At 40.6% G+C, this 19651-nt stretch overlaps 1 protein-coding gene across 1 annotated transcript in view; it reads right to left on the bottom strand.

Annotated features, from left to right (window-relative positions):
• PIP4K2A (phosphatidylinositol-5-phosphate 4-kinase type 2 alpha) overlaps positions 1–19651 on the bottom strand; it is a 165431-nt gene that overhangs the window by 63644 nt on the left and 82136 nt on the right. The window contains exon 2 of the mRNA XM_058532564.1: positions 180–277. Coding sequence (XP_058388547.1) covers positions 180–277 — 98 coding nt within the window. The remainder of the gene's footprint in view (positions 1–179; positions 278–19651) is intronic.

The following is a 19651-nucleotide window of genomic DNA, read 5'->3' on the forward strand; positions in this document are numbered from 1 at the left end:
TGTTGCTTTTCTGAAAATGACAGATGGTTATGTTTATCACAGGATTAACTTCATCAGCAAAACTTTACTCCCACCCATTGAAAAATAATGGGTTATAGAAATTCACAAAAATCATACTTCTGGCAGCCACATCAGTTCTAGAAAAAGTCAGTTCTAGAAAAAGTCGTTACTTTACTTACTTGTTAAAGAGGTGATTGTCCACCTTTATCTTCGAATAAGCTTTGAAGTCGTCTGGCATCAACATAACAGGGATTTGAACATGGCTCAGTTCATTGATCTAGAAAAATATAAAATAAATGGCACAGGTTATTACTATCTAGGTGGGAAGTGCTTGACTTGAACGTGTATCTTGCAAAGAAATCCTGGAAGACACAAGAACTCTCTGGCCCACCTTCCTCCCTATTCCTATCCTAGCTCATCTCTCTTGTTTTGCTCACTCTCCCATCAGACTTCACCACTGCCTCCCACCTCACATCCAGCTCCAACTCCCACTGCTCATCTCTGTCTGCTGTTGGGCCTATGGGGGCCTCTGGGATGGCAGTGGCAAGGGAGAAATTCTAGAGGGTGAACCCTCATGGCCAACTGTCCCTGTTTCTCTGCGTCAATCTTCCCATTTCTCCTCCAGAGTCCCAACCCAGAGCCCCTTTGATCACATGTCCAGAACAACTTCCCTCTGTAAAGAAAATGTTCTCTGAGAAAGATGGCTTTTTAATTTCTGACATAAATAGTGGTTGAATAAATGGATTTGACTATTTCCTTACACTTTTGGGTACTCAAAAAGCAACACTGTCATTCCTGTAGTCTTTACTTTTCTTATAGGAACTAAGTTTAAAAATAAGTCTTGGGGTGAAGCATGAATTGACCAGAAGAGGAACCTTCATGAAGAAAAGGAAGGAGACATATGGCTCTGGGACTAAAAGAGAAGGAGATGGGTTGGAGAGATGTCAAGAGCAAAAGCAAAGATGTGGTTACAGAGGACAAAGGGTTGAACCAAGTTCCGTTTATGTTCCAGTGAATGGCAGGGACAGCTTTTGATACGTGACTTTGAAAAAACTGAACTTTCTCTCGGTTAATTATTTTTGCATCTTGGTTCCTAAGCTCTATCTCCCTTTTTGCTCGTAATAAAAACCACTTTAACGATTTATATGTCCAGTAAAATGGAAGCTACTTGGAAGGGTTCTCAGTTACAAAAACAAAACAAAACAAACACACAAATGAGTTCCTTGATAAAGCAAAGTTGTTAACACATCGCTGGGTTCATAGAAAGTAAAGAAAATCTTCAAGACGCCTTCTTTCCCCCAAAGTGAGCCTAATCCATACGGAATGTGGTGACCATCAAGCCAGAGTGAAGGGAGGGGTTTCTCTGAAGACAGCTGCCAATTTCAACACTCAGTTGGGTCAAAGGAAAGCTGGGGAGCTCAAGTGACGGCTTCAACATTAAACTAGGACCCTTGAAGGAGGCGAAAGTGGTACCAACACCTGGTGAAAGTAAACGCAAACGTGTCTAGAGGAAAGCATGCGCAACACAGGCCTCTGGATTCCCACAGATTAAGATCAACCAAATATGAGCTCACAAAGATAACAGAGTGGGAGTCAGCAGAAACAAAACTGATGATTATTTTCAAGACTTCAGCTATTAGAATGATCAGATACAGAAGAGAAAACAAAAACTGTATGTAAAATGTATGAAGTAAAAGATAGACTACTAAAAATGAGTAAACCATGAGACTTTCAAAATGACCAATCAGATTTTAAGAAGAATTGAGTAAAACTTTTACAAAATGAAAACTATAATTGTTGAACTGAAAACAAAACAAAAAGCCTCTAACCCAGGGCTTACACAGCAGACTGGACAAGTGGTATCCTGGAGGGTCAATCTGAGGAAGTTACCTAGAATACCACAGAGAGACAGAACGGAAATGGAACATACAAAAGAATGGTTAAGAAAAAACCAAATTATTTAAGACAGGGAGTTTGGAGTGAGTTTAAATGGAATCTTGGAGGAAGAGAATAGAGAATATGGAGAGGGGACAATATTTGAAGATATAATGGCTGAGGGCCGGCCCCGGGGCTTAGTGGTTGGTTAAGTGCCTGCACTCCGCTACTGTCAGCACGGGTTCGGATCCCGGGCGCGCACCGACGCACCGCTTCTCCGGCCATGCTGAGGCCGCATCCCACATACAGCAACTAGAAGGATGTGCAACTATGATGTACAACTATCTACTGGGGCTTTGGGGGGGGGGGGAAGATATAATGGCTGAGAATTTTCCACAGCTCATGAAAGTCACAATTCTGTGGATACATAATACCTAATGTACACAAGCAATCTAAGAAAAAATCCACACCTAGATACACTGCAGTTAAACTAAAGGTTATATATATCCATCAAAACTATCTTTCAAAAATGAGAGCAAAATGAAGGCTTTCTCATATAAACAAAAACCCAGAACTTAGCTACAACAAACCTCACTAAGGGAACTTAAAAGCTTTAGAAGCATATTATTTAGACTTTAAGGTTATACTTCAGAAAGAAGGTAAATGTGTCTGGAAGGTCTGAGATAAAAAAGAATTAGTAAGCAAATAAATTGGTAAATATGAGGATAAATATAAGTAAACATCACCTATATAAAGTAATAATGCTTAATTTATAGGACTAAAAAGGACAGAAATAAACACTGAACAGCAACAGTGTGTAAGTTGGGACATAGATGGTGAAAGTTAGACAGTGTTCATATATTATTCAAGAGGAGGGTTAAAACATTAACTTTAGACTTTAAGTATTACGGTAAAGTTTCAAGGGCAAACATTAAAAGAATAGAAACAGAGTATATAACTTTCAAACTAGTAGAAGGGAAAAAGAGTAAGAAAACAAAACTAACTTTTTTAAAAAAGCAAGAAAGAAGAAAAAAATAAGCATTGCAAAAGTGGGACAAATTGAAAGTAAATGACAGAAATAAATCTGGATATATACATAATCACATTAGGCATAAATGGACTTGCAGTTAAAAATACAGATTGTCGGGGCCAGCCTGGTGGCGTAGTGGTTAAGTTCGTGAGCTCCGCTTCAGTGGCCCAGGGTTCGCAGGTTTGGATCCCGGGTGCAGACCCGTGCATCGCTCATCAAGCCATGCTGTGGCAGGCGTCCCACATATAAAGTAGAGGAAGATGGGCACAGATGTTAGCTCAGGGCCAATCTTCCTCAGCAAAAAGAGGGGGACTGGCAACAGAAGTTAGCTCAGGGCTAATCTTCCTCACCAAAAAATAAAATCTATCTATCTATCTATATATAGATATAGATAGATTGTCAAAATGAATTAAAAACTATATGCTATATGCAAGTGACACACTAAAACGTAAGAACTCAAAAAGGGTGCAAGTTAAGGAACAGAAAAAATATATTACATAGTACTCAAAATTATTGAAAAGCTAGCTTACTTTTACTAATATCAGATAAACTAATAACTTGAACACAAAAGCATTATTAAGGCTAAAGAAGGTCTGTACATAATGATAAGAGATTCAATTAGCCAGGAAGATAGACAGAATTCATATTTTATAAGTACCTAATTAGCCTGCAAGTATAGAGCCAAAATTGTTAGGACCTCAGGGAAAATGGACAATCCATCATTATAGAGGAAGATTTGACTATGCTTTCATCAATAGTTCAAATAGACAAAAAATTAAGATATAGATTTTTAAACAACATATGGAACATCATTCATTTAATATTTGCTACACACTTATTATTGCTAAGTATTCTTCCAGATGTTTTGGAAACATTGTTGAACAAAACAGATGAAGATGCCTGCCCTCCTGTAGCTGTTATTTTAGTGGGAAGAGTCAGAAAATAAAACAACAAACTTAGTAAATTACTGTGTTAGAAGTAAATTATCTACCATGTTAGAAGGCTATGGAAAAAAGGAAAAGAGCAGCTCAGAAGAGCTAGGGATGTCCCTCAGTGTTAAGGGTGGGGGTCCCTGAAGTATTTAAAATAGAGTGGGCCAAGGTTTGAAAGAGATAAGGGATACAGCATTCCACTGCAAAGGCCCTGGGGCAGGGGCATGCTTGGTATGCTTGGGGCAAGGAGACCAGCATGGTTGAAGCACATTAGGTGAAGGGAGAAAGAGTTAAGAGCTGAGATCAGAGAGGTAAGGTGGAGGGGCGGTCCTTCAGGGCCGTGCAGGTCACTGGAAAGACTCGCTTTTAATCTGAACAACATGGGAGCTGTTGCAGGATTCTGGGTGGTGGGGTGATGGTATCACTTAACTTAGGGTTTAAAACAATTAGTGTTGGGGTGGGGGTGGGCACAAGTGTAGAAGCAGGGAGAACAGTTATGAGGAAGTGTAGTAATAGCCTGTTTTGAGCAGGGTGGCAGCAGTGTAGCTAGGGAAAGGGAGGCAGATTCTGGAGATGTTTTGAAAGTAGAGCCGACCTGATTTCCTGAAGTTCTCAATGTGGGAAAGACAGAAGCCACGACCGACTCCGAGGCCTTGGCCTGGGCAACCAGGAGGACAGAGCTGCTGTCAACAAGGTGGGGGAAACTTCTCAGAGTGTTCCTTATTACGCTTTTGGCATTTTGAATCATGTTAAAGAATTGTCTATTGTAAAAATTAACGACTTTAATAATTTTTTAAAAACGATGACCAAAAAACATAAGTGCAAACTATCAGGTTATTTATAAATTTTATATATATATTTATATTATATATAATATATATAATATGTAGTGTATAGTATAATATATATACATATTGTGTTGGGCACTGCACAGATTCTCAGCAGATCTCTGATACCACCCCCCTGATTTTCTGATCCACTGATTTTCGTCTGGTACTTGCTGAGTACTTACACACCAACTGCTGAGAACCCAGCTTCCCAAAGATACGACGTCATTGAAAGGAATGCAGTGCAATCTAAGTGGAAACTGTGAACTCCCTCGAGCTTGCAGTTTGCACGGTGTCCTACACATGCTGAGTATCGCCATGTTTCCCTTGAAATTTTAAACTCTCCCGTGGCCCTCCTGGTGAATTTGCTGCAATGCCCTAGGGCACCCTGGCACAGTTTGGGTAGCACAGACATAAAAAGGAGCAGATACTTAAAACAGTAAATGATATAATCTAATTATAGCATAAGATAATCAGAATAATCCCTCAAAATGCATTATAATCGATTATAACCTATAAACACTTTATATTCACCCCAAACAACCTTAATTACAACCACCAGTTAATCCTTAACTCATATAACCTGATGATCTACATAAATTTTCCAGCAAGTAGTTTTCTTGAGGAAACTCCCTTTAGGTTGCATTTGTGCAAGGCCAAATTACAATTCTGTTTCTGTCAACTGACTGCAATAATTTAATCAGACATCACTTTGAGCCTCTTCTATACTATATTATTAAAATCTCCTTCACCTTATGGTCCATAAAAATGTATCAAACTGCCGATTAACAAAAACACTAGACTAATTTAAAATCATATAATCTCTCCCACTCAGTTTACTCAAGTATCTGCAAAAAAATTAAAAATTATGTATCTTTGTACTAGCACTAGAATATCAAAGTTTGAAAAAAAGAGAATCAGAACTGAAAACCAAGTCTTGCAACAAGCACAATTAGAACGAAGCTGGATGACAACTAAATCAATTTTTCAACATCTTGTGGAAATATTAGAGTGTAAATAAAAACAAAGAAAGTGTACAGGGTGGCAAGGAAGGAGCAATCAGTTAACTTCCTATCGTCTTCACCAAATGATACAGAAAAAAGCTGGAGAGAAGAAAATAAAGGATTCCCATCACGTCTATGCTTCAAGTGATTACGGAGAAAGCAAAACCCAATTTGCAAGTAGGATCATCCAAACCTCTCAATTCCACCCTCGTGCTACTGAAATCTGTATTAGTCAAAGCGTCTTCTTAAGAAAGTAAGCAGCAGAAGAGAAACTTCTGGAATCCTTTTTGCTTTATAGTTCCTGCTCTGAAAAATGTTTTGTGGAGAAAATATGAAAACCTTTTAGCCCAAATGGAATGTGTCATCTGAGAATTTCCCTTATCGATCTTCATTCACCACCTGTCCTTTCATGAGTCCAACAGGTGAGCGTCCACTCTGGGTTGGGCACTGTTCAAACACCAGCATTCACCCTCACGGTGTTTACACTCTAGAGGGGAATACACATTAAATGAAGAATTGCACAGACGTAAAATCCCAAAATGACAAGTGTCAGGACGGAGAAGGACATCATGCTACGAGCAAGCATGACAGAGGCAGGGACCAGAACCAGGGCAGTGATGCCTGAAGGAGAGGTTAGACTCAAGCAGGAGAAGACAGGTGGAGAGGGGTTCCAAGAAGTAGCGAGGCAGGTACAAAGGCCCTGTGGCAGGAGAGGGCACAGTTAACCAGAGAAATGAAAGGTTAGTGTGGTAGAAGGGCAGAAATCGAGAGGGCAAGTGATGGGATGAGGCTGAACACAAAGTCTACAAGGACTGTAAGAGGCTATTGTGGAACTCCATGAGAGGATGGTAGCCTGGAAGAGGGTGGAGGCAGCAGAGATGAAGGAAGAAGATTCCAGCACTACTGAGCTGGTACTACACGGGCTTGCCTGACAGGACAGACTGTGGTCCCATTTACTGAGATGGAGTATTTTAAGAGAAGAGTTCATTTTTGAACTTGTTAAATGTGATGTGCTCTTGAGACGTCTTAAGTGTGGATGTCACGTAGGCAGGTGGACATGTGGATCGGAAGTTCCCAGGGGAGGCGGGGCGGGAGATAAAAATATGTGTATCTGTGTATAAGACAATGGTTTCTCCTCAGGAGTGAATGAGAGGAAAGGAGGGTCTAGAGGCAGTCCTGAAGAACATCAACGGTTAATAGCCTGAAGAGGAGGATGAGCCTACAAAGCAGAAAGAGAAGAACTGGGACGTAGGAAATGCAAGCACAGTGTCATCTCGTGGACATGAAGGAAAGATTGAGTCAGAACAAAATGGGACGAACAGTGTTGAATCCTTCTGAGAAGTCAAGTGGGATGACAAGTGGAAAAGGTTAGCGAGACTGAGCAACATGGAGGTCTCTGGCGACCTTAGCGTGAGGGGTTTTGATGGAAACTAGCAATGGAAACCAGACTGAAGTATGGTGTGGAGAGCCGGCGAGGTGAGAGAATGCAGACACTGAATCGGGCTAGTTTATAAGAAGTCTGGAAGTGAAAGAGAGGAGAGAGATGAAGAGGGATGACGGATGGACGAAGGGCCTGAGAGAGAAGGGACATTCCTTGCACAGTACTTTCTGAGATGGTGGGAGGGGATGGGGTCCAAAGCATGCACGAAGGAAATGGTTTGGGGGAGGCAGCTCCTCTATTGACAAGAGGGACAAGGGACAGGAGTTGTGCGAAAGTGGTAGAATCTGACCCAGCAAAGACAGGCTAGTCCCATCCACTGGCTCCTACTTTCTCTGCGAAGGAGGAGCTGGGGCCATCTGCTGAGACTGAGAGGCAGCCTGAGGGGTTCAGAGGCTCAGAACAGAGAGAATTTGAAAAACTGACTGCAGAATGTGGGAAAACAGGTTTGAAGAGAGAAATGTGGCTAGGCTCTGGGGCAGAGTTGAGAGTCCATTTGCAGTCCTTGACGGTTGACTTACAGGGAACCAAGGAAGTGGTGGAGTGACATTCCAGCAGAGCTGAGCCTCAGGCTGCAGGTGAGGAGACGGGGATGGTTGGGGTCCTTCAGGTTTGAGGGTTTTGCTAGTTGGGTGTGCCACCAAGATGGCACAAGGTGTGACATAAAGAGCAATGGAGTTCCAGGCTAATCGCTTGGAAATAAGAACTCAGTACAAAGGACCATAAAGAGTTTCCACTGTAGTTGATGGGGCAGCATATACACAAACAGGGTGAATACAGGGCAGCAGAGAAGAAAGGCTGGAGTCTAGACGTGAGCGCCACAGGAACTTGAGCAGGGAGCCCACTGCAACACGCACCGGGAAGGGCTTCTGGGAGGGGTGAAGCCCGATGTGGCTTTTGACAGATGGAGAGATGGGACTAGTATTTCATTTAAATGAAATCTTCACATATCAGAGTACCCAGGAAGTGGGGAATGTTTGGCCCTTGTTCTTAGAGGAGGAAAGGGATGAGAAATCAGAGATGAGGACATTTACACCTTGGTTTACAGAGAATCATAAAATGATGAAATTAAAAGAGAACGTTGGAGATCCTACAGTCTCATCTCTCATTGTGCAGACTACAATACAGTCTGGTGTAGCTATTCCTTTATAATCGAGTAGTAGCTTGAGCCTGAGTCACATTAGACAGCTGCTTCATGGGCATTTTATCTTTCTTCCAGCTTGCCTTTCATTCACAATGGCTTCACATTTCCTTCGGGTTTCTCTTTTCCCCAAAAAAATTCTCCCCCCAAACCTCTTGGTCAGGTGAGTAGCTAGATTTAATGACCTGTGAACAAACACTTCACAAACCAGAAGATCTACCACTTAAAAGAGGCTTTTAATTAATAAATAATATTTTTCCATTGTGAACCTACGAGCCCTTATATTATTTTATAAGCACATTTTATTTTGTTGTATATGGGGCTCACCAGTCATTCATCTGGCCCATAACTGAAAGGCCACTTAAATTCCTGGACACCCTCTCCTTTAGCCTATTGCTTTGACTTCATACGAACTAAAATATACCTTGTCCCTAGTTCCCATTCATGAGCAGATGCAGGTAATGACAATGAGCTATCATCTTGAATAAGGCTCAGTTAATCCTACTTGTTAGTTTCTACATTCCACATAGGCCTATGGGTTGTGAACGTTCAGATTTCAGGACAAAATTCTTGGATTTCAAAGTCCTCAGTTTGAGAAAACTTGAATTTATTAGTTTGGCATTCTACTTAGCCCAACCATTCTGTATGGCCTACCTCAAAATGGGCAGCAAAACTAATAATGGTTTATCATCATTAGTTTACATCTGCTATTATCAGCCTTCTAACAAAGCATTTACACTTTCCTTTGTCTTTCTTTATAGATACATACATAGGGAACATATTATATATAGTTCTATTTATATATGCTACATAATATGCATAAGAGGAAACACAATGATTTGTGTTAACCGTTACTCTTTTGAAGGAAAGACTAACACCCTCCCTATAGGAATAAGCATGCATTATGAAATCCAAATAGTTTTAATTTATGGAGATAAAAGTACTTTTGGAGTTTCTTAACATTTTATTAGGTTAGTTGAACTATAAACTGAAAGCACTAGTTCTATTATTAAGGCCACATTTAAGGTTCCCTCAGGTTGCAAATTCTTACTAAACTCTCACAACAAAAGTGCAATACCACTTTACACTTGTGAAGTCCTTAATAACTGTCAAACCACTTGGGCAAAATATTTTTTCATTTTCTGTTTGTGCTGGCAGTCACATTCACAGCCCTATACAGCTCATGAGCATAAAAGCACATTGTAAATACCCCAGTGCAGAGAGGCTGGGTCTCCTGGTGCCCTGGGAAGGGCCTCTTGTTCCCGTTTATACTGTGCCAGTCACCCCCAAAACAGAATGGCATGGACCAGCTCTGCCTTTCTGTTGAGCCACTGGGCATCAATGTGGACAGCGCTGGGGCCCAAATAAGACATAAAATAAAGAAGCTTTGTTGTCCACATCAATAGACACAGGGCAAAGGAGGGCGGGGAGGGTAAGTAAAAGGTTTTGTACAAAGTGCCCAAATGTTCCTGATTCTATCATAATTCAAGAGGGAGAGGGAGGGGAGACAGTGGTGTAGACAGGACAATATTGGTTGACATGGTGGGGGGTGGAGGGTGCAGGATGGGGAGAGCCACGGAGGTCTAGGCTCAGCTTGGCCTTAACTCACTTTAACACTTGGCATTAACCTTGCTGCTAATCCTTAGTGGACACCTGCCAAGCATCACATTCAACACCTGGGACACAGTATCTCATCTGATCCTTACAACCCAATGGAGTAGCTACTATCATTATCCCAATTTTCCAGATAAGCACATTAAGGCTTAGTGAGATTAGATAAACTAATCCAGCCTAAGTCTTCCTCAGTCAGGCAACTCACTGAAGGACCTCAAATATAAAATTTAGGGAGCGGGACTGGCTGACCCTACGATCCTTTCGAGCTCTGACAGCCTATGAGGTAAGATTCACAGCAACTTCATAAGATGTCCGCCTGAAATTTAAGTCTTCATTGTGTTAAAAACTTTTAAAGGATGCTTTTTTTTTTTTTTAAAAAAGAGTAATTAAATAGATGTTTAGAATAAACATGATTAAATGTATATTTAATTGAATATGCACCATGGTCTACTACAATTATATTACCTGTGATTTCAATAAATGCAATCTACATTTGGAAGGACCTGCATCACCAGAAAGTTATCATTTCTCTGACATTCCTTGTCATTTCAAAAAAGGGAAAATAAATGTTCCTCAAGGCTCCATTAAATCTTAATGAATCATAAACAGTATCCTTGAAGGATACAAAATCGATTTCCAAAGCAATTATTTATTTATTATGAAATTATTTATTTCATATTATTGAAAAATATGATGAACACACAGCACAGTAAAATTTATGTGGACTTTTCCTTTTAAAATACTAGATGGTCGGGGCCGGCCCCGTGGCTTAGCAGTTAAGTGTGTGCGCTCCGCTGCTGGCGGCCTGGGTTCAGATCCTGGGTGCACACGGACACACCACTTCTCCGGCCATGCTGAGGCCGCGTCCCACATACAGCAACTAGAAGGATGTGCAACTATGACATACAACTATCTATTGGGGCTTTAGGGAAAAAAAAGGAGGAGGACTGGCAATAGATGTTAGCTCAGAGCCGGTCTTCCTCAGCAAAAAGAGGAGGATTAGCATGGATGTTAGCTCAGGGCTGATCTTCCTCACACACACACAAAAAAAAGATGGACAACTCAGAAAAAGTATCTCAATTCCTCTCCTTACAAGACATTCAAATTGCTGTCCCACTCAAGTTACCTCCAACGCCGTAAAACACAGGTTTGTTTTTTTTTCTGGGTTAGATCTGCTGACTGCAGTAAGTACTGCTCCTACAGATGTAATGCTGAATTCACACTGGCAAGAAAACAGAGTTTGTAATTAAGCTGCAAAAAATGAGAATAATAAATAGCTATTGGACAAGGAATAAATAAGTGAGACCCAGCTGGTAATAGTTCTGAAATTAAGGCATACAGAGGTGTCCCCACAAAGCCATTTCACACTGCGACATTTAAAAAATAAACGACTAATTTATACAATTTTTAAGTCAAGCAAAGAATATGTTCAAAAATTGTGAGGCATTATTAACGACACAATTAATTCAGATATATTCACTCTAAATACTATGTTCCCAGACTAATACATAATTAGTCATTGGTTTTCATTCAGGCAAGACTACACAAAAAGGATCAAGAAAAACAAAAAAAAGAAAACCTCTCACATGTAGAGTAGATACTGAGATATTTAATCTGATTATAATAGACAATTCACTATAATTATGCCATACTGAGATGAAATAGGAGGCATGCAGCTTGTGAAGCCACAGGCCCCACCGCTGGGTCTAATGGCTAGTGGATGGGAGCCACTGGGTGGGTTGTTTTCATGGCCGCATGTCCATCTGAGACTGGGGCAGGACAGGAGATGGCAAGGGTAAGAATTATTGTGAAAGGCCTGTTCACCCCTCCTCAAAGTCTCAAGACACAGATTGAAGAGGGCTTACTTTATCACCGAAACAACATTCCTACCACTTAAATATGAGTACATATTATAAAACATAATTCGATAAAAATAAAGTGGGTAGACTGCAGAGTGATAAATCTGCGCAAGATAAGAACAAAGGAGTCAGGATCAGTAAGGGCCCCAGGGGAAAAGAAGTGTAATGCATAACTCGACATGACTATTATTTTGGATACTATTTTAACTTTAATTAATTTCTTAGGGAAATCATATAATAAATATGAGATACCAGATTCCCTAGACTCGACAAGTTTTTCAATTGCTTCTGGCTTCTACAAAAGGATCTTGACTTCCCAATAAAAAAAATGAAACAAGCTCACCATTAATGTTAAAAATCACTTTTCCCCCTCCATAGCCCTTCATATCAGTATCTGAAAATAGATACTGGATTCCACTTACTGGACTCATCCTAAAAGAAAACAAAGTTCCTTTGTGACTCTATGGTTGATAAGCATATAAAGATTCCTCCCACCAAATAATTTACTTTGAACATCTTCTGCCCTCAGGTTCATCAGCTTTAGGAAATGAATGGGTAGAAAACAAAAATTACTACTACTAGAGATAAGAGCTGAGGGTATTCCCAGAGCTACTGGAATGAATCCCAGCTGGAAGTTCTGACAGCTAGGCCCCTGATCCACAAACAGCAGGGCCATTTAAAACTTTCACTGGTTCTCCCCAAAGATATAGAAAATGACGTCAGGAGCAGTTCTAAGAGAATAGTTTCCATTGTGTGACCTAGAAAAGGTCATCAAGATTGTATGTGTCCCTCCCCACGCTCTTCTCCAGAGCCATCAGCACTCAGTATTTCTGGAGAGGGTGGAGAGACGGAGCCTGATGAAGAGCAGGGAAGCAAAGACATATCATAACTTTAAGGGTTATAAAAACAGACTTTAGGGGCTGGCCCGGTGGCGTAGCGGTTAAGTGCGCCCGCTCCGCTTCGGTGGCCTGGGATTCAGATCCCGGGCGTGCACCGACACACCGCTTGTCAAGCCATGCTGTGGTGGCGTCCCATATAAAGTGGAGGAAGATGGGCATGGATGTTAGCCCAGGGCCAGTCTTCCTCAGCGGGAAAAAAAAAAAAAAAAGAGGAGGATTGGCAGATGTTAGCTCAGGGCTGATCTTCCTCACAAAAAATAAATACATAAATAAAAACAGACTTTAAGAAATAAAGGTAGACTGCCTGGCTTACACAAAATTGTCCAAATTAGGTGCAGTACTTATGACCGCCCCTTCCAAATTCCTGGGAGTAGACTTCTACAACATTCTTGTGTTACATTTGTTTGTTTGTAAACTGGAAATACCACCACCAATTTATATACCAAAGTTCATATTTTATGATTGCAGTAGCAATGCTAACATCCTTAGAACAAAGAATATCATAAAGGCACCATTTTCTCTTACTTTTTGCTACTAACTTTCTTAGCAAGTTTGGGCGGGCGGAGGGGGGGCCAGATTTCCTAAAAATTTTAATCTGATTTTTACTATCTGATACCTATTTGTAATTTCTTATTCCACATTAGAAAAAAAAAGTTAACTTGTGCATCAGCTCTCATTTGGAAAGAATTTTATAATCTTGCAATGAATATAGGTTGAAATAATTAAGAATCTTTAAAATTGAAGTCTCAATATAACTCAAGCACATAGCCTGCACTTGGTATGGTGTGCCTCTCATTACAACTTACACTGCAAATTGAATAGCAATTTGAAAGTTCTGAGGTTTCAGAAGGGTAGGCAGAGCAAATTAGAGTCCATTATAGAGGTAGAAAAAACAGGCAGCTGAAAATGTTTCTGAAACGTACTTTTATTTGTCTTGAGGCAAGAGGTCAATTTTCTACAGCTGCTCCATCGCTATTCATTCATATAGCTCCATCACTATACCATTTTAAAAAAGTTAATGTCTTTGTATTTGCAGATAAGACAAAATCAAAGATGCAAGTATATTTTAATTAAAGCCTTCTTCTGAAATGTGAGCTACCTTCAAATGTCTAGAAATAAATGCTTCATTTTGACGAGCCAAATAAAACTACTCTGATAGCAAAGCTGAGTAGAGATGTGAATCACTGCACAAAGGTCTGCCATTCCAGCATCTATAAACTCATAGGCCCAAATTAATACACTTGGGGGGATTTTTCTGTTGAACAAGGATCATTAAGTCAATCTTTTGATTAATAGCTGCTTGACTAAAATTAAAATGTCACGAGAAATATTTAAACTCTTGCTTAGAATCTTCCTTTAATTTATAACACAGACGCACACACTGCCATAGCCCATCTGTCAACTTGGTATCTGCAAGCTCTATCAGAGACTTCTGATGGGCAGGCCTCGCTGGCTGGCCCACTGCCAACTCCATGCAAAAGAATGAAGTCATGCTAAAATTTTAGCTCCCATGAACCAAAGAATCTGACATGAAACTACTGAATTAAGGCCAAAAACTTACAGGCTATTACAGGGGTAATACTGGCTTTTAAAAATTCAAGGAAAATTTTGCCAATGAAAACAAAATCTTACAATGTGAATGTGGTCCATTCCAAAGGATCCCGGGCTGGGCCTCAGGAGACCTACAACAAAGCCCTGGCACCACTTGAGCACTGCCTAACCTTGAGCAAATTGCTCCAGCACTCGTGACCTCACTTTATACCTTTAAAAATGAGTTCAAGAATAAGAGATTACAAATGATGTATTGTTTGGCCCAGACAGTGATTTAGAAAATGTCTGAATTAATTACCAACTTTTTTCAAACTTAAGAAAATTTACACACAGATTTGGATTTCTGGCTTCTTTGAACAACAGGAAGACCTGGCATCCTGCCTGGCATCACTCATCTGGTGCTGACTAGCAGTGGGGATGCACCCTCTAGCTGGCCACGGGCCCCACCACTCCCTGTCGACTTCAGCCTAGATGACTGGGTCATTCCAGGGTTTCAGCCACCACTGGGCTCCAGTGCCCACATGCAGGAGGCAGTCCCACAAATACAAATGAATCACAAAACAACTTTCCACAGACATTCTCTTAATTCCTAGAAGAAACAGATGACCTCATAAAGTGTTTTGTTTATATGGGTGGAGGAGGACAGGGACAAAAGTAAGAAGAGAAGCCACAGCTCCAATATTATAATCAAAGACATCGCATGATCTTGATCCTTCATTGAAATCGACATAAAGACATGGAAGGGATGTGAAACTCAGATTATATGCCTGCAGCTGCCTAGAACCATGTCTTCAGCCTATCTCCAGAAGGGCACTGACATACAGAAAAGTTGGGATAAGACAGACAAGAGCCATGTGGAAATGACCTCATTTGAATCCCTGTGACTCTTGAGGCCAGCCTACCCCCTGCCATCCTTCCCAGACTGACAAACCAATCATGCCACTTGCAATTAGAAAAAAACAAATACAACACTCAAACATTTAGTGGAGGTCAAATTAACATGAACTTCATTCATCTGGGAAGCATGAATACTAGCAATGACACAAGACTCCAAGAAATTCAACTTGAAAGTTTCAAATGAACATATTTTAATTTTGACAGTCAGATATCTATCACGCCAAACAGTGTAATACTTCCTGATGTCTTTCTGTATATTCACCCTGAGATGAGGACACTATAAAAGGACAGTGCCCCAAGTGGACTGTGAAAGAGAAGCTTCCAGAAGGCACTGGAAGATGCAATGCTGACAGCAATTCTGGCAGGAGGCTCTAATGCCCACACTCCTCTGCGAGCGGGGCCTGGCTGGCTATGGAGAAGATGGGGAGGAGTTTGGTATGTAAGACAGCCGTCCCACCAGCATACCCAGAGAGGTCCACATCTGCTGAAGAAGCCAAGAGAGATGGCCATGCATTTAGAAAACCACTCACTCACTCACACACGATCAATAAAACCTACAAGATGATGGAGGAAGGGATGGGCATGCATAGTTCAGCATTTTTTTTTTAAAGGATGTCTGCAGCAAACTTCATAGTTGGGACCTGCATCAAGATTCCAGAAGGGAAGCACTGAATTCCTGATTCGCTTAGGGTTGGACTTTTGTTTTTCTTTCCAGGAACAGAACAGAGGGGCAGCTTGTTTTACTGCACAAGAAACAACAATATGAGGAAGGTTACCACCAGGTAGTTTATATAGCTTTCCCGGATTCCTGTTTTAAGAGATGAATTGACCATGCATTTTTAGCTCCTTCCCTTCCAGCAACCCTGCTAAAATGACAATAAAGGAAGCGAGAGGTGGAAAAACAGCCACGACAAAGAAAACTGGAGAGCAGACAACAGGAAAGGAGAAATTTTAAAGAGTTTTCAAAAGACAGAAAATAAAGACAGGATTGTTAACCAAGCTAAGACGAGAGAAAGCTGCCACGTCAATGTGCGTGGTCACTCTGCTCTCACAGAAGCAGACGGGCCAAGCTCCTGGAGTTCAGGCAGCAGAAAGTGCGCTGCGTGTTGCCAACCACTGCACCCCAGGGCTGATTCCCTAGAGGACTGAACCCAAGGGGCTCCAGAGTTGGGAACACCAGGCACAGAGCAGGGCTGGGCTGGGGCACAGGAGGAGTGGAAATCTCCACTCTCACCCCTGGGACCTCAGCCCCTATCCTATCACACCCGCAGCCTGTGGCCACTCCCTGACGGGACGCTGGAGGATTCCCCTCAGGAGAAAAGGCCCAAAGAAAGCTGCACAGTGGGCAACGACAGAAAGGCTGGCCCGCTCCCCAACCACATTCACCTGCAAGTCCCCCAGCCCACAAACACTGCCACTCCGTGTCCCCAGAACGTGCGAGCCGTTTACCAGTGTCTCACTCTAAAATCTGAATGGATAGCAATGAACCACCAGACACATGAGGAAAAAAACCTCTAACGCGGAAGAGAAGGACTGAAACAAATCTATAATTTTTTCAGTGATATTTAACATCACAGAATATTAAATTACCAAATTCAGTACTTCACGAAGTACTCAAAATAATCAAGACATAGTAAGGTGAATCCTGACTATTATTTTAACCAAAAGCTGTGTATTCTTTTAACTAAAAGGAGGGATGGTAGGAGAAATGAAAAGGCATAAGAGAGCTAGAGCATAATCTATGATGGCAGAAAGTCAACAGATAATATCTACAATTGACAAATTCATAAACAACAGTATAAACCTATTGTGTAGAAATACAGGGGTAAATACCAGGGGAAATTATTATTATGTATATCTGTGCGTGCTAACATGGAAAGTTCTCTAAGAAATAGCATGAAGTGGAAAAAGCAAGATGTGTTTACCATGCTCCCATTTAGGTTTTTGAGAAAGGTTATACATTCATATATTTGTACATGAAACTTCCAGCTAGAGGAGTAGGCTTGGGGAACTGGGGTGGGGGTGAAGTTCCTCACATGCAATTTTCGAAATAACGATGGAGCGAAAAACGGAAGCAGTGATGAAGCATCTGGCTCAGGGGCATATCATATAACTCTAAGGTAATGGTGCCAACAAGGGGTGCATGCTCCCCAGCAAGGAGACAGGAGAATTTCTATTTCTATTTATTTTACATCTAAAGAAAATTAACCTTTGCAAAATGTATTACACAGTTTGACATATGGCCTCATCAGTCCCGATGTCAGTCATGAGTCGTGTATTGTAAGGGAGATAACCTGAAGAAATTGTAGGAACCCCACAACTTGGAAGGGTTGGCAGCCGGAACATCAAGCCTTCGTCTGGTGTATTGCAATGAATTGCAGTTTACATGCACCCAGCTGAGTGGACTTACAGAACACACTACCTGGTTTTAACTAAGCTCAATTAACCCTCATAAAACAAACACACGCTTAAAAGGATGCCCGAAAAGAAACTAACTGAAGCTAATACTAAAAACACAAGCACCAGTTAACAAGAATATGGCACAGCTAACAGAGAACTGAGCTCTTAGTGCTTCTTCCCTATTGCCCAAATTATGTGGTCAAGGCACTGATGATTTAATTGGATCTGAAAAGAATAATTCAAAAACAATTGAAATTATTGAGAAGACATTTACAATGTGGCCTCCCATCCATTTTGGTTAACTGATAGAAGTGCACTTTCCTAAGTGTGCGTTATGTCTTGAGATATTAGCTGATGAGAGTATGGAGCTATCAAAATGGGCGAGTCATTTAGAAACTTAGCACTCAACCTGGACACAAACGTCTATAGTTTTTTCAATGATGTTTAACATCATGTGATACCAAACCACCAAATTTAGCACTCCACAAAATTTTACTAATTTAATGATAAATGTACAGAAGCTTCTTTCTAGGTTCCTTTACCAGCAAAAGACTAAAAACCACATACCCCTCTTTATTCCTACCAAGATAAACATGGCTAAAAGTACATGAAAAGCAATATGGCACCAAATTCAAATGCATTCCTTGGTCAGACAACATTGTTAGCAGATTCACAGAAAATAATGGTCAATATTCGCAGACTCGAGGATTAGAATAAACTGCACAGCCTGGGAGGTTTGCATCATTGTTGCATCAGTGAAGATGATTCTAACATTTTTCTGCTTCTGATATTTGCTAAATTACTCCATATATTCAAAGAACCACTGTGTGTGGTTGAGAGGGACGCAGAGCTCAAGTACTTTCAGAAGTTGTGGAATTTAAGAGATGAGTCATGCCCTTTTCCTGTATAAAAAGACAAGTGTTCCAAACCCGTGGACCTTTGCAGGGGTCCGAGTGCAGTGTGCTACCTAGCAGCAAAGAAATAAACACACTTGAAGCTTCCTTTCAAAGTAAAGGTGAGACTTAACATGAAATAAGAAAATAACTGCTTTTCAAGAGAAACTAATGCTTTGAAAGGAGAGGATTCTAAAAACAGATGTCGGGAAATGTTTCCACAGTTTTGCGATCTTGTTGCCAAAAACCATGTTAACTGTGTCACCTATGAAAACTCTTATATCAGCATGCTCAAAAACGAAATAGAATATTCTAACCTACTAGAAATCTTGCCAAAGAGTTTCAAGCCTATTTGTTAGAACTTTAAAAACATAATACCTCTCAAAAATTTTGAAGTTTTCAGGAAAAATGAAATTTAACATTTGAAAGTCACCTAAAACCTTTGTCAAATTAACTAAAACTGGTAGGATGGGCAGAAACAAGGAGTACAGTGATTTAGTAAAAATGGCCAGTGAGGGGGCCGGCCCGGTGGCGTAGTGGTTAAATTGGTGCACTCCGCTTGGGCGGCCCAGGATTCACAGATTCAGATCCTGGGCACAGACCTACACACTGCTCATCAAGCCATCCTCTCGCGGTGTCCCACATACAAAATAGAGGAAGACTGGCACAGCTGTTAGCTCAGGGACAATCTTCTTCAAGCAAACACAGAGGAAGACTGGCAACAGATGTTAGCTCAGAGCCAATCTTCCTCACCAAAAAAAAAAAAAAAGGCCAGTGATATGCTCCTTCCATTTGTATTTATAAATCTTTGTGAGTATATTTTTCAGCAATGAGAGCCATTAAAACTGAGAATCAAAATATACAGAACCTTAGAGGTAGGCATAAAAAATATCAATATTAAAACAAAATTTTCAAAAAATACACAAATTATACTGCTCTCACTAAAAAATTAATCATTTTTAATGAGGGCAAAAGATTTTTTCATAGTGTTAAAATTATTTAAAAATATTTAATCTGACCTTTTTCAGTTTTTAGATACGCTATAAAAGGTATATAACATTAATATTTGCATATGAATATAATGTATAAATACATATATATGTTAGCATGCTTAGATTTCACACACATGATATATGATAAAAAATATCTGGAGTCTACCGTTCTATGGGAGATTTTTCAAAATACAATTTGCCTAGCCCTGTGGTAGGAAACAGGATATCAGGCTGTGTGTTTTGGAGAATAAGAAGTTCCCAGGTATTTTTGACACAATCCTCTCCTCCTCTGCTCCCCC

The sequence above is a fragment of the Diceros bicornis genome, chromosome 36, assembly GCF_020826845.1.
Source record: "Diceros bicornis minor isolate mBicDic1 chromosome 36, mDicBic1.mat.cur, whole genome shotgun sequence".
NCBI lineage: Eukaryota > Metazoa > Chordata > Mammalia > Perissodactyla > Rhinocerotidae > Diceros > Diceros bicornis.